This window comes from Somniosus microcephalus, chromosome 29, assembly GCF_052327205.1.
Source record: "Somniosus microcephalus isolate GS21.2 chromosome 29, FLI_Smic_1.0, whole genome shotgun sequence".
Classification (NCBI taxonomy): domain Eukaryota; kingdom Metazoa; phylum Chordata; class Chondrichthyes; order Squaliformes; family Somniosidae; genus Somniosus; species Somniosus microcephalus.
The window spans coordinates 5,449,285-5,465,481 of NC_141015.1; the positions used below are offsets into that span (position 1 = coordinate 5,449,285).

The window sequence follows — 16,197 nt, forward strand, 5'->3', positions numbered from 1 at the left end:
TATGTGAGTGTGAGTTTCACTCTGTTCCTGACAGTCTCTGGTATGTGAGTGTGAGTTTCACTCTGTATCTGTAAGTCACTTGTTTGTGAGTAGTGGCATTAATCTGTATCTGTTAAACTCCGGTGCCTAAGTTTTATTTTCCTCTTTATCATTCAGAGTCTGGAGTGTGAGTGTGGGCTTTACTCTGTACCTGTCAATCTCCGGGATGTTATTCTGCATCTGTCACCTTCTGTTGTGCGGGTGTGGATATCACTCTGTTACTTTCTGTCTCTTGTATGTGATTGTGGTATTATCTCTGTAAATGTCAGTTTCTAGTACCTGAGTGGGGTTTTATGCTGTACCTGTCAGTTTTTGTTATATGAGTAAGGGTTTTAATCAGTTACTGCCTGTTTCTGTTATGGAAGTGTGGAGTTTCTGCTAGTCTTTGCTTGTGGTTGTGGGTAACAGTCTCTGGGATGTGAGTGCAAGTTTCCCCCTGTACCTGTCACTCTCTGGGATGCGAGTGTGAGTTTCACTCTGTATCTGTCAGTCTCTTTTAAATGTGTATTGATTTTGTCTATAGCTGTCAACCTGGTATATGAATGTGGGATTTCGCCTAGCAATATCCGTCTCTGGGATGTGTGTGTGGATTATCCTCTAACTCATTTTCCAGTATATAGGTGTAATGTTTTGTCTGTCTGTTTCTGGTCTGATTCTGTAATTTACTATGTACCTGTCAGTCTCTGCTTTGTGAATGTGGGTTTTATTCTGTTGCTGTCAGTTTTTGCTACTGTTTGAGAGTGTGGGATTGATTCTGTATCTGTTAGACTGGTAATATTTGTGAGTTTGAGAATTATTATATAATTGACAGTCTATTGTACTGTACTATTCTTGCTCTGTGTGAATATTGGATTGCATTCCATCTCCACCTGTGTAAGCTAATGCTAGTTTGTGATCATAAGTGACTGTCTCAGGATTTGGTTCAGTCCATTATCTCTGATTCTCTGGTCTTGTATGGCAGTTGTTGGGTTTGATAGTCCGTGTACTGCCAGCAGCGAGCATTGACTCCATATCAGTGTCTATCTGTTCGTGTGTGTGAGTAAGGGAGTGAAAATGGATCTGCCAATCATTGCAATGTGTTTGGGCTTTGAAATAACATCTTATTCTGCTGCTGCAAGTGACATAGAAACATAGAAGATAGGAGCAGGATTAGGCCATTCAGCCCCTCGAGCCTGCTCCGCCATTCAATGCGATCATGGCTGATCATCCAAATTCAGTACCCTGTCCCTGCTTTCTCCCCATATCCCTTGATCCCCTTAGCCTTAAGAAATATATCTAACTCCTTCTTGGATATATTTAATGAATTGGCCTCACCTGTCTTCTGTGGTAGTGAATTCCACAGGTTCACCACTCTCTGGGTGAAGAAATTCCTCCTCATCTCAGTCCTAAATGGCTTACCCCTTATCGTTAGACTGTGACCGCTGGGTCTGGACTCCCCTGCCATCGTGAACATCCTTCCTGCATCTATTCTGTCTAGTCCTGTTAGAATTTTATAAGTTTCAATGAGATCCCCTCTCATTCATCTAAATTCTACAGAATATAAGCCTAATCGACCCAATCTCTCCTCATACGTCATTCCTGCCATCCCAGGTATCAGTCTGGTGAATCTTCACTGCACTCCCTCCATGGCAAGAACATCCTTCCTCAGATAAGGCCATCCTTCCTCAGATAAGGACAACATTCCTCAGATAACGACTGTGAGATTCATAATGTAACTCTGGAAATTCGGATCAAAGTGGGACTGTTCCTGTTGGAGGAAATTTTAAAATGGCACCGTAGTGCCTGCTGAAATACTTGACATTCATTGACATTTTGCAGACACTGGCATAACAGACAGCTGACTTGATCTGCTTACACCAAACGTGTGATGTCACTTGTGCAGAACAGTAATATAATTAAGTTGTTTGCTAACGGTATAATAATATAATCAACTTGTTTTTGACAGAGTGTGATTAAGGGTTGCTAAGGTATCGGATTGGCCAAAGTTAAAGGATGCTAAAGTACCAGACTGGCCAAGGAATTAATGTAATATGGTATCTTTCCTGTTTTTAAATTGTATAAAAGGAGCGCGGCTGCTATTGTAAAGCGGAGAAGCTGGCGATTGCACCAAGGGGGTGTATAGCACTTCTCCCAGAGTGCTCTGTAAATAAAAGTGTACTCGCACATTCCAGCAAGGTCCGCAGTAGTCTGAGTTTATTGCTCTATAAGTCGAAGTTGGGTATAGGTCGACCCTGTATATCACTGGGTCCGTTCAGGCTCCAATTCGGCGGTAACAGTTCCTGCTGCCTGTGATAATAGGACTGAGGCCAGTTCTGTGTTTCTGCGCTCTGTGAGTGATAATGTACTTACTCTGTGTGAGAAGGAGCTGCCTGCACTGTTCCTTGCATTCCGGGTGGAGGAAAGATCCTATTCATGCGGGCGCATTGAAGTATTTTGCTATGAGAATAATAATACGAGATTAATATTAGTTATAAGATAACGACAGGTTCCAGGAGAATATAAAAATAGAGTTATAATTAATGTGTTTGTTTGCAATCAGGTAAATTATCTGGCGAGGGGAAACCGCGATACAAACAGTGCCATTGTCTGACCTCACTGCAGCACAGCGGCACTCAGATTCTCCACACCAGGTGTGTAGGACGGTTCTACAGTAAGTTATCAGCATCCAGACACAACCCAAACCCAGCACTGGACCAGGAATTGGACCACCCCATTGCACAGTCCAGGGTTTCATTTCCCATTCCAATGGGGCTACCTATAAAATTCAGAATGGCTTTCTGGAACATAACCAGAGGTACCTGGGCTGTACAAAGAATTGTTTTCAATCTATTGAAACCGAGTTGAGGGCCTGTGCAGTTAACACAATATCTCAGTGCCCGGATCCTGATGTATCTGAGAGAGCTGCAATGTATCTCTCGATCACCAGCAGCACTGTTCTGGAGAACTCAAAGCATCGAAAGTAAATAACCGATTTTTGAAATGTGATCTTTCTCCTGCTGCCTGCAATACGCTCAGTGTTCTGTTTCCATTCAGCTTTTATATATCAGACAGATGGTGTGACGGGGAACCGGAGCTTTCCACCTCACAATAGGTTAAACCGAGCTTCTATGACAAGAGGCCAACTTGTGAGATTATTCTCCTTCTGAAGTTTGCTTCCGGCATAGATACTGTCGGGGATTGTGGAATTCAAGGATTTAAGAAAAGTCATTGGATGGACTGTAATGTCTCCAGTTCTAACTCTCGGAGCCCGCTGTAACCTGAGGCTACTTCGGATTGGTCGCTTGATTGACATCTCATTACCTTAACAAAAATAACGATTGGCCTCAATTGAAGAATTTATAAATTAATCTTGAAACAATCCGCTAAATTTAAAAAAATAAATACTTTTTTTATAATTAATAAATTCGACAGAGACAGATTTTAAAATGCGGCAGTTTCCCTATTTGTCTGATAATGTCATCACCAGATTGATAGGACGTTGGCCGGAATGAATAAACTGACGAAATCAGTGCATTAAACAGGCGGCTCCTTCAGAGAGGATGTGGGTGGCTCTTAAACGAGCCGTTGTGATTTTTTTGTCAGTAAATTGTGGAGTTTTCCTTGGAGCTGGCGTTCTTGGCCACTCCGAGCTTGGCCAGTTCCCCGGACAGCACCAGACTCACGGCGGTCTGGATGTGTGGACACAATCCGCACTCTCCAAACTATTAGAGGTTGGTGCCATCTCCTGGCCGACAGCGAGTGCTGCAACAAGAGACAATGATTCAGCAGAAACCATTTTGATTTCGGCAGATACTTCAGTACCCTGTTTATGTTCCGCTTAAAACCATTGCCAAGTAGTTTATTGGTCCAGCTGAAAACTCCAAACAACCATTAAATGCTGGAAAAACTCAGCAGGCCAGGCAACATCCGTGGAGAGAAATTAGAGTCAACGTTTCAGGTCAAAACCCTTTATCAAGACTAAAGAGGTACAGGGAATAAAATAGATTAAGATGCCGGGCTGGGAGACAACAAGAGAAGAGACGTTACGATGTATTCAAAACGAGACGAGATGGTGATAGGACTAGTGGAGACAAAAGACAGCTCTAGATTAGGTGTGAAATGCGCTGGCAGAATGGGAGACAGCTGCCATCCGCAGTATTTTGCTATCGAACCATTAAATGCAGATGGACGCGCTCACCCGATTCTAGTGTGAACAGTGTGGTTGATCATTGAGTGTGGGATAGACACTTCCTCTGTCATTCTGGTACTATGTGCCAATGTGGGATTCACTGCTGAATATGGGATACTGTATCTGTCACTCTCTGGTACTGTGTCAGTGTGGGATTGATAGGTGAGTATAGGAAAAGCACTACCACTCACTGGTACTGCATGTGAGTGAGGGAGTATTCGTTCATACAGGATAGCAATTGTATCTGTCACTCTGTTACTATGTGGCAGCGTTTGATTGTCAGGTGAGTGGTGGATAGTAATTTAATGGGCAAAACTGTGGCAAATGAATTTCAAAGTAGATTTTAATATTTAACATGTTAATTCAGATCTGGTATAATTGTGGCCCATGGAACAGAACAGTAACCAACCCTTTCAAAGGTAATGTGGGTGGCTCTGAAAAGAGCCTTTGGGTTATTAGATTGAATCTTGTGCGCTTTACTTGCTCTTGGAGCGGCGGTGCTGGTTTTCTTGGGCAGCAGCACCGCCTGGATATTAGGCAGCACCCCGCCCTGAGCGATGGTCACCTTTCCCAGCAACTTGTTGAGCTCCTCGTCATTGCGGATGGCCAGCTGCAGGTGTCTGGGGATGATGCGGGTCTTGTTGTTGTCCCGGGCCGCGTTGCCGGCCAGCTCCAGAATTTCAGCGGTCAGATACTCGAGCACAGCAGCCATGTAGACCGGGGCTCCGGCACCCACACGCTGAGCGTAGTTGCCCTTTCGCAGGTGCCTGTGAACACGGCCCACAGGAAACTGCAGTCCGGCCCGGGATGAGCGAGACTTGGCTTTGGCCCGAGCTTTACCGCTGGTTTTTCCTCTTCCAGACATTTCCACAATCAATACGGTCAGAGAAAGAATGAAAATCTCCTCCCACATCTGCCGCCCTTATACCTCCGGGAGGAATGCAGGGACCTAACTTGTGATTGGTCGGCCTGTGGAGAATTTCATTGGTGTTTTCCGGTGACCAATCACAGTCTGGTTTTCCCACCAATGCAAAGAGGGTGGAAATAACTGCCTCAGCAGTCAGACCTCCAACGATTTTTTAAATCTCAAAATCCCTGCCAATAATTTTTAAACTGAGGATTATATTAATAAATTCACCATTAGCCAAAGATTTCCAAGCACGTTTTATTCCCGTTTGTCTTATTCCATATTTCCCTTGCACAGTCCGGGCTGTGATAATCAGCCTGTTTAATTTCAGAATGTAACGGGCGGGAATCAACCCCCATTGATTCTGTAAGCGGACACATTCCAGCTCAATCTTTGTAAAAGTGATGTTTCAATAATTATCGATGGATCCTTTGCACAGGCGGGAGTGAAAACAGAAGCGGGAGCCCTGTGAAAAGAGAAGAGGGACAGTGTTCAAACTGCCCCCGTTCCGATCTCTGTTAGAACTCCCATTCTGGGCTGTTACACTGCAAGAAGTCTCGGGTTAATAAACCCCCAACAGTTATTTTTAAAATTTGAAAATGCTTGAGAGAGAATGATGTGACTGGAATCTGAGTCTTACCCGTAGAACAAGCTCTTAATTCGTCGGCAAGCGCTGTAAATGAACGGGTCTGAGAACAAAGGGAAACATAGAAACATAGAAGATAGGAGCAGGGGTAGGCCATTCGGCCCCTCGAGCCTGTTCCGCCATTTAATGAGATCATGGCTGATCATCCAAATTCAGTACCCTGTCCCTGCTTTCTCCCCATACCCCTTGATCCCTTTAACCTTAAGAAATATATCTAACTCCTTCTTGATTATATTTAATGAATTGGCCTCAACTGCCTTCTGTGGTAGAGAATTCCACAGGTTCACCACTCTCTGGGAGAAGAAATTCCTCCTCATCTCAGTCCTAAATGGCTTACCCCTTATCCTTAGATTGTGACCCCTGGTTCTGGACTCCCCCACCATCGGGAACATCCTTCCTGCATCTAGTCTGTCTAGTCCTGTTAGAATTTTATAAGTTCCAATGAGAATCCCTCTCATTCTTTTAAATTCTAGCGAGTATAAACCTACTCGACCCAATCTCTCTTTATAAGTCATTCCTGCCATCCCAGGTATCAATCTGGTGAATCTCCACTGCACTCTCTCCATGGCAAGAACATCCTCAGATAAGGCGACCAAAACTGCACACAATACTCAAGGTTTGGTCTCACCAAGGCCCTGTACAACTGCAGCAAGACATCCTTGCTCATGTACTCGAATCCTCTCGCTATGAAAGCCAGCATACCATTTGTCTTCTTAAACACCTGCTGCACCTGAATGCTTACCTTCAGCGACTGGTGCACAATGACCCCCAGGTCTCGTTGCACTTCCCCTTCTCCCAATCTATTGCCATTCAGATAATAATCTGCCTTCCTGTTTTTGATACCAAAATGGATAACCTCGCATTTATCCACATTATACTGCATTTGCCATGCATCTGCCCAATCACCCAACCTGTCCAAATCATACTGGAGTTTCACTGCATCCTCCTCACACCTTTGTGTCATCTGCAAACTTGGAGATATTACATCTAGTTCCCTCGTCTAGATCATTTATATATATTGTGAATAGCTGGGGTCCTAGCACCGATCCCTGCAGTACCCCACTAGTCACTGCCTGCCACTCGGAAAAGGACCCGTTTATTCCAACACTTTGCTTCCTGTCTGCCCACCAGTTCTCTATCCAAGACAGTACCTTACCCCCAATCCCATGTGCTTTAACTATGCACGCTAATCTCTTATGCGGGAACTTATCGAAAGCCTTCTGAAAGTCCAAATACACCACATCCACTGGTTCTCATTTATCTATTCTAGCAGTTACATCCTCAAGAAATTCCAGTAGATTAGTCAAGCATGATTTACCTTTTGTAAATCCATGTTGACTTTGTCCGATCCTGTCACTGTTTTCCATGTGCTCTGCTATTACATCTTTTATAATGGATTCTAGCATTTCCCCACTACCGATGTCAGGCTTACCGGTCTGTAATTCCCCGTTTTCTCTCTACCACATTTTTTAAATAGTGGGGTTACATTAGCTACCCTCCAATCCATGGGAACTGTTCCAGAGCCTATAGAATTTTGGAAGATAACCAGCAATGCATCTACTATAAGCTGCGATAGGGTGACCTAAACTGTGTTAAATGGAGCCTGGTTGCGATGCCTCGATTCGTACTTCAATGAACTTACGAGGGAGGGCAGCGAGCCACACCACGATACAATCACACACAGAATCACAGAAACCCCACAGTGCAGATAGAGGCCAATTTGGCCCATCGAGCCTGCACCGACACATATCCCACCCGATCCCCGTAACCCCTACACCAACACATATCCCACCCTATCCCTGTAACCCCACGTATTTAATCCCCCTAACACTAAGGGTCAATTTATCATAGCCAATCAACCTAACCCACACATCTTTGGACTGTGGGAGGAAACTGGAGCACCCGGAGTAAACCCCATCATCGCCCTAATTTTAAAATGTTAGACGCTGTATTTACAGATCATTCGCCATAGGCCTTTGGAGCTTTAGTCAGGACGTGTAAAACACTTTGCAATCATTTTAGACTGAACGGAAACAAGATGTTCAGGTTATTTCTCTGCAGTTTAAAATAGTTACTGATGAATGGTTTTCCTTTTGCACCACTGGATGGCGGCCAGGAGATGGCACCAAACTCCAATACTTTGGAGAGTGCGGATTGTGTCCACACATCCAGAACGCCGGGAGCCTGGTGCTGCCCGGGAGCTGGCCAAGCACGGGGTGTCGGAAGGGACAATAGCAAATAAATTTCACAACGCACTCTAAAAGCACAAAACAAAGCAACGGCTCTTTTCAGAGGAAGTCGCAGCATTAATATAGTCGAATTATTCATTCTGGATATCGTCCTTTTATAGAATCACAGAACGATTCTGCACATTAGCAGGCCGAGAGGAGACTTGATTGATGTGTATATGAAGGGCCTACATAGAGTGGACAGGAAAGACCTATTTCCCTTAGCAGAAAGATCAATCACCAGGGGGTAAAGATTTAAAATAATTGGTAGAAGTAGAGGAGAGTTGAGCAGAACTTTTTTCACCCATAGGTTATTGGGGGTCTAGAACGTTTTGCCTGAAAGTGTGGTAGAGGCAGAAACCCTCATCATATTTAAAAACTATATGTTACGCACTTGAAGTGTCATAACCTGAAAAGCTAGGGACCAAGATCTGGAAAGTGGGATTCGGCAGCATAGATATTTATTGTGCTGAATCCTTCTGTACCGTAAATGTCTACGATTCTGTGAATAAAGATCATTCAGCCCATCGTGCCTATGTTGATTTAAAACATCCACACACCAAGATATAGAACTTGGAGTAAAATATAGAATTACACCGATCACAATGTAAATCAACTGTCTACCCTCGCTCCCAGGTCACTGCTCTCTCTGTGAGGTGGTGGGTGGATCTTAAAAGAGCCTTTGTGTTGTGTTTGGTGGAAAGGGTCGAGTTGTTCAGACGCCGAATCCATAGAGAGTGCAGCCCTGCCCTTTCAGAGCGTACACCACATCCATGGCAGTGACCGTCTTGCGCTTGGCGTGCTCAGTGTAGGTGACCGCATCCCTGATCACATTCTCCAGGAAAACCTTCAGCACCCGCGAGTATGCGAGTGGGGCTTTGTCCTCTACCTGTCATTCTCTGGTATGTTGGTGGTGTTTTTTTCCTGCACCTGTCAGTTTCTGATATATGATTGGGTTTTCTTCCTGGACCTGTCAGTTTCTGGTATATCAGTGGGGTTTTGTCCTGTACCTGTCAGTTTCTGTTATGTGAGTGTGGAAGTGCATTTGCCTGTCAGTTTCTGTTATGTGAGTGAGGTTTTCTCCTGTACCTGTCAGCTTCTGGGATGTGAGTGTGATTTTGCCCTGTATAGACTTTCTTGTCTATAATTGGTGTCACTACCTTGTCTGTAAGTGGTGTTTTGTTCTGTACCTGTCACTTTATAGAATGTCAGTTGGATTTTGTCCTGTTCCTGTTAGTTTCTGGTATGTAAGTGTGTTTTTTTCCTGTACCTGTCAGTTTCTGGTATGTGAGTGGTGTTTTGTCCCTTAGCTGTCAGCTTCTGGTATGTGAGAGGAATTTTATCCTGTACCTGTCAGCTTCTGGTATGTGAGTGGGGTTTTGTACTATAGCTGTCATTTTCTGATTTGTGAGTGGGGTTTTGTGCTGTACCAATCAGTTTTTGGTTTGTGAGTGGGTTTTGTGCTGCATCTCTCAGTTTCAGATATGTGTTTCGGTTTCTTTCCTGTACCTCTCAGTTTCTGAAATGTGCATGGAATTTTGTCCTGTAACTGTCTCATATCTGATATGTGAGTCGGATTAGCCCTGTACCTGTCAGTTTCTGGTATGTGAGTTGTTGTGTCCATCAGTAGTAAGACACAGACTGCAGAGGAATGGTAAAACCGGTGTTTACTCAACATGGCTCACTCTGGAACTGACTGTACAGATTACTACTCAGTGCTATATACAGGTGTGGTCACTGCCGGCACTACACTATACATGAGCTGTAAAAGATAGTTCCCCCCTTAAAGGTATATACATTACAATTCCTCCCCTTTTAGATTAACAGTACCATAACACTCATTTAACAATTAAATATCAAACTAATTACAAAGATGTGCGGGTTAGGTTGATTGGCTATGATAAATTGACCCTTAGTGTTAAGGGGATTAAATACGTGGGGTTACGGGGATAGGGTGGGATATGTGTTGGTGTAGGGGTTACGGGGATCGGGTGGGATATGTGTCGGTGCAGGCTCGATGGGCCGAAATGGCCTCTATCTGCACCGTGAGGTTTCTGTGATTCTGTGAATTTAACACTTTTAACATACAACGTTAGCTGAAAATAGTCCATTTATATATTCAGTCTTTGGGGAGGCTTCCTGATCCTTTCTGGATAGTGCCTTTCCCGAGTGTCTCGCTCTTGGTGCGGAGGAGATTCTGGCACCCTGTCGTCAGTTGGGTCATCAGCTTCCGATGCTACTCTTTCTGGGGTAGATGCGACCTGTACGTCGGGTTCCTCACCAGGTATGTATGGGCGAGGCATGGGGTTGATTGTTCCTGTGACTCTAGGATCTGATCAGCATGGCGTGTCACGATGTTCTCCCCAACATCCACTGTGTACATTAGTGGGCCCTGCCGTGTGCATATCGTTCCTGGCAGCCATTTTTCTGTTCGGTAGTCGCGGGCCAAGACTGGTTGCCCTACATTGAAGCTCCTTGTTGGCTTCTCATGGATGTGCTGGAATTGCTTACTCTCAACATCTCTTCGTACGTTTGGTCTGAGCAATTCCAGGCGAGATCTTAACCTTCGGTTAAAGAACATCATGGCCAGGGCCTGGTTGGTGACTGCATGTGTCGCATTCTGGTAGGCGAACAGGAAATTGTCCACCTTATGCTGCAGCGGAATGTTGTCATTGTACATAGCCTTTATTGCCTTCTTAAAGGTTTGTACGAACCTCTCAGCCAATCCATTTGTGGCTGGATGATACGGGGCGGATGTGTAATGCCTTACCCCATTCTTCTTCATAAACCTCCGGAATTCTTCGGACACAAACTGTGGTCCGTTATCAGAGCAAATCTGTTCTGGCAAGCCGTTCCTGGCAAAAATGGTCCGTAGGACTGCAATAGTTTTCTCCGTGGTGGTGGAGGACATTTAGATGACCTCAGTCCATTTCGAGTGCGCATCCACGGCTATTAAAAACATTGAGTCCATGAATGGAAAAGCAAAATCAATATGCACCCATTGCAATGGAGAGGAGGGCCACTCCCATGGGTGTAGAGGGGCATGTGGTGGTGCATTTTGGACCTTCTGGCATCCTGAGCAGCTCTTTGTTAGGTCCTCGATTTGTTGATCGATCCCCAGCCACCACACATAAGCCCTAGCAAGGCTTTTCATTTTCACCCCTCCCAGATGGCCTTCGTGAAGCTCATTGAGCACTCTCTCCCTTAACTTGGGTGGAATTACCACTCGGGATCCACACATCAAGTTCCCCCCGGCACACTGACAGCTGTTCTCTTCTGAATGAGAATGCTGGCAACAGTGAGTCGCCATGTGTTGGCCATCCCTTCACCGTCAAATCATATAACCGAGACAGTGTCGGATCATTTCGGGTCTCCTTTTCTATACGAGCGTTAGTTATCGGTAGGTATTCAACTATAGTCGAATGAAATATTTTGACAGGATCCACTGCTGGTGCTTCCTCCGCAGTAGGCAGTGGCAGGCGTGATAGCCCATCAGCATTTCTATGCTGTTTCGTGCCCTTATATTCAATCTCATAGTGGTGCGCCCCTAGAAAGAGTGACCATCTTTGTAGTTGTTGCGCAGTCATCACCGGAACGCCGTTCTTCAGATTAAAAATGGAGACAAGTGGCTGGTGGTCAGTCAGCAAGGTGAATTTCTCCCCGTGCAGATAGTGATTGAACTTTTTCACTCCCCACACTAGGCTGAGAACCTCCCTGTCAATCTGGGCATAGTTACGCTCGGCTGAGGTTAGTGATCGTGACGCAAAGGCTATTGGCCTCTCTGAGTCATCCGAGAATTTGTGCAACAGCACCGCTCCAATGCCGTAGGGTGATGCATCACACGCCAACTGAATTGGTAGTGCTGGGTTGAAATGGGCCAATACCTCTTTCGATGTGATTAGTGTTTTGCTCTTCTGGAAAGCTCGTTTACATTCGTCACTCCACTTCCATGGCACTCCAGTTTGCAGTAGGGTGTTCAGTGGGTGTAGTATTGTAGACAAAATTGGCAAGAACTTATGGTAGTAGTTTACCAGCCCGAGGAATGACCTCAGTTGTGACACGTTTTCTGGTGCTGGAGCCTTGACTACTGCCTCAATCTTTTCTGGGGACTTATGTAACCCCTCTTTATCGGTAACGTGGCCACAATACGAGGTCTGTTTTTTTAAAAACTCGCATTTGGGGCGGTTAGCTCGGAGCCCATATTCCTTCAATCTAGTGAGCACCTGCTCCAGGTTGGCGAGGTGATCACTGTCATTTTCGCCCGTGATCAGGATGTCGTCCAAATAACACTGGGTCCCTGGGATCCCTTGCAGGACTTGTTCCATTGCCTTTTGCCAAATAGCCGGAGCTGATGCTACCCCGAATACCAGCCGGTTGTGTTGGTAGAGACCTTTACGGGTGTTGATTGTGAGGTATTTTTTTGATGCTTCTTCTACCTCCATTTGCAGATACGCCTGGGCCAGATCAATCTTAGTGAAGCGTTTCCCTCCAGATAGCGAGGCGAAAATATCTTCAATCTGCGGAAGTGGATATTGCACGGTGTGAAGGACTGGGTTCACTGTTACCTTAAAGTCCCCACAGATGCGAACCTTCCTTGGTTCCCCAGGCGTGCTGCTCAACGACTTTTCCATCACAGGGACGATGGGTGTAGCCCACTCGCTCCAGTCTACCTTGGACAGTACTCCTGAACGTTCCAAACTCTCCAGCTCTGCTTTGACGGCTGGGCGGATCGCATAAGTTACCGGTCTGGCCTTAAAAAAATTTGGGCTTGCGTTTTCTTCGACTTTAATTGTTGCTGTCATGCCTTTTAGTGTTCCGAGTCCTTGCTGGAACACTTCTTGTGCATCGGTTAGGATCTTTGACAGTCGCCCAGGTGTGATGTCGTCATCCTTTTTGGCAGCCACAGTCAGTGCTTTTATGGAATGCCAATCCAGCTGTATTTTCCGGATCCATTCATGTCCCAGTAATGGTGGTCCTCCATCTTGCAATACATACAGGTCTAGTTTTGCTGTTTCCTTACCGTTATATATAATGGTCACCCTTATTTTTCCTTTGGGGTAGACTTTTTGCCCCATGTGCGTCTTCAAAATAATTTTTGTGTCTCTCAAGGGTATGTGTGAGAATTGCCGCTCATAGTCCCGTCAGTTTATGACTGTTAGTGCTGATCCTGTGTCCAATTCCATTTATACCTGGACTCCTGCTATCTTGAGAGTGACTCAAATGGTTCAGTGATCATCCGTTTTGATCACATTATGTAGTTTCAGACAAGTCAGCTCCCTGTTTTCGGAGTCAGTATCACTCTTTTGTTCATCTGAACTTTTCTCCGTCACCTTATGTACCTTCTTGTACTTTTCTATTGGAGATTTCTTATTGCTGGTTTTCTTTCCCGAACTGCAGACTCGTGCTATGTGACCTACTTTTCCACACTGTCTGCGCATTTTGTCTTTGAACCAGCAATCATCGTGGTCGTGTGTTGTTCTGCCGCAGCGATAGCACTTCTCTGTTCTGTATGACATTTCGTTTGTGCCATATTCTTGCGGTCTCTGTTGTATCTCTGCAGCGCCCCGTGCTGCTGCTTCATATGATACTGCAATGCAGAAAGCCTTGTCCACCGTAAGGTCCTTTTCAGATAAAAGCCGTTTCTGGGTTCCTTCACTTTGAAGCCCACACACAAACTTGTCCCTTAAGGTATCTGCCAGTCCCGTTCCAAACTGGCAGTGTTTCGATAGTTTGCGCAGTTCTGTTAAATATTCAGCATTGCTTTCATCCTTATGCTGGTTCCGTTTGTGAAACTTGAATCTTTCTGCTATCAGCAGCGGTGTGGGGTTTAAATGTTCCTGTAGTATCGTCACTATGTCTCCAAAACTCTTTTCCACTGGCTTCGCTGGGGTTACTAGATTTCGTAATAAGCCATACGTCTTTGCACCCATTAAATTTAACAACACCGGCGCTTTCTTCTCATCTGACACCTCATTTGCCTTGCAGTATACCTCTATTCGTTCGACATATGTAGTCCAATCTTCGACTTCATTGACAAATGCGGTGATACTGCCACTCTTCGGAATTTTGGGTGTGGTTTACAATGGCTTAAAATGGCATCTCCCGCACTTTCCTTCCTCCCCCGCTGCTGCCAACGCCGCTCTCGGCGGTCCTCATGGCAATGGCGGCACCCTGTAGGTTTCACGCGCTTCTCCTGCGTTGCTGCCAACGCCGCTCTCGGCGGTCCTCGTGGCAATGGCAGTGCCTCGCGGGTTTCTGCGCATCTCGCTCCCTCTCCCGTCGACGCTGCTCGGCCCTTTGCTGTGCCGCTCGGTTGGGCTCTAGCCCGCCACTGTCTGGGAAGGGTCTGCGCACTACCTGTTGCCGTTTCACTGGAACACCGCGACTGGAAAGCCAAGCCTGGCTCTCAACAGCCTCCCCCGCAATTCTTGTGTCTCTGCTGGATGACTGGGCGGTTGCCCGTGGTCGACGCCCGCGTCTCTGGCCTTGACCTCCAATCTACTGGTCTCCAGGAACGAATCCCTGGGAGGTGATGCAGAGTTGCAGGTAGGATCGAATTTGCCTCATCACCAATGTTGTGTCCCTCAGTACTAAGACACAGACTGCAGGAGAACGGTACAACTGGTGTTTACTCAACGTGGCTCACTCTGGAACTGACTATACAGATTTCTACTCAGTGCTATATACAGGTGTGGTCACTGCCGGTACTACAGTATACATGAGCTGTAAAAAGTAGTTCCCCCCTTAAAGGTATATACATTACATGAGTGGGGTTCTGTCCTGTACCTGTCAGTTTCTGGTACGTGAGCGGGTTTTTGTCCAGTAACTGTCTGTTTCTTAATGTTTGTGTTCTTTTTTTCCTGTAGCTGTCAGATTCTGGTACCTGAATGGGGTTTTGTTCTGTACCTATCAGTACCTGGTAAGTGAATGGGGCTTTATCCTGTACCTGGCAGTTTGTTTATGTTGGTGTTCATTTTTCCTGTAGCTGTCAGATTCTGATACGTGAGTGGGATTTTGTCCTTTACTTGTCAGTTTCTGATTTGTGATTTGGATTTTGTCCTGTACCTGTCTGTTTCTGGTATGTTAGTGGGCTTTTGTCCTGTAACTGTCAGTTTCTGGTATGTGAGAGTGGATATATCATGTACCTGTCAATTTCTGGTATGTGAGTGGGGTTGTTTCCTGTACCTATCAGTTCCAGGTATGTGAGTGGGGCTTTGTTCTGTACCTGTCATTTTCTGCTATTTTAGTGGTGTTTTTTCCAGTACCTGTCAGTTTCTGGTATGTGAATGGTTTTTTTTCCTGAACCTGTCAGTTTCTGGTATGTGAGTGTGGATATCCATTTGCCTGTCAGCTTCTGGGATGTGAGTGGGGTTTTGTCCTATACCTGTCAGTTTCTGGTATGTGAGTGGGGTTTTGTCCTGTACCTGTCAGTTACTGTTACGTGAGTGGGGATGTTTCCTGTACCTATCAGTTCCAGGTATGTGAGTGGGGCTTTGTCCTGTACCTGACATTTTCTGGTATGTTCGTTGTGTTTTTTTCCTGTACCTGTCATTTTCTGATATGTGAATTAAATTTTTTCCCTTTACTGTCACTTTCTGGAACTTGAGTTGGATTTTGTCCTGTTCATAAGAACATAAGAATATAAGCAGTAGGAGCAGGAGTAGGCCATACGGCCCCTCGGGCCTGCTCCGCCATTCAATAGGATCATGGCTGATCCGAACCTAGACTCATGTCCACTTCCCTGCCCACTCCCCGTAACCCCTAATTCCCTTATCAGCTAGGAAACTGTCTATCTCCGTTTTAAATTTATTTAATGTCGCAGCTTCCACAGCTCTCTGAGGTAGCAAATTCCATAGATTTACTGCCCTCTGAGTGAAGAAGTTTCTCCTCATCTCAGTTTTGAAACGGCAGCCCATTATTCTAAGATTATGCCCCCTAGTTCTAGTCTCACCCATCAGTGGAAACATCTTCCCCGCATCCACCCGATCAAGCCCCCTCACAATCTTATATGTTTCGATAAGATCGCCTCTCATTCTTCTGAATTCCAATGAGTAGAGGCCCAACCTACTCAACCTTTCCTCATAAGTCAACCCCCTCATCTCCGGAATCAACCGAGTGAACCTTCTCTGAACTGCCTCGAGAGCAAGTATATCTTTTCTTAAATATGGAAACCAAAACTGTATGCAGTATTCCAGGTGTGGCCTCACCA

General features: G+C 45.5%; 1 protein-coding gene across 1 annotated transcript; it reads right to left on the reverse strand.

Moving 5' to 3' along the window:
* Positions 1 to 4,477: 4,477 nt before the first annotated feature.
* On the reverse strand, positions 4,478 to 6,759 carry LOC147098370 (histone H2A type 2-C-like). The gene has a single exon (XM_085970020.1). The coding sequence runs from the start codon at positions 5,118 to 5,120 to the stop codon at positions 4,566 to 4,568; it is 555 nt and encodes a 184-aa protein (XP_085826146.1). The 5' UTR covers positions 5,121 to 6,759; the 3' UTR covers positions 4,478 to 4,565.
* Positions 6,760 to 16,197: the final 9,438 nt, after the last annotated feature.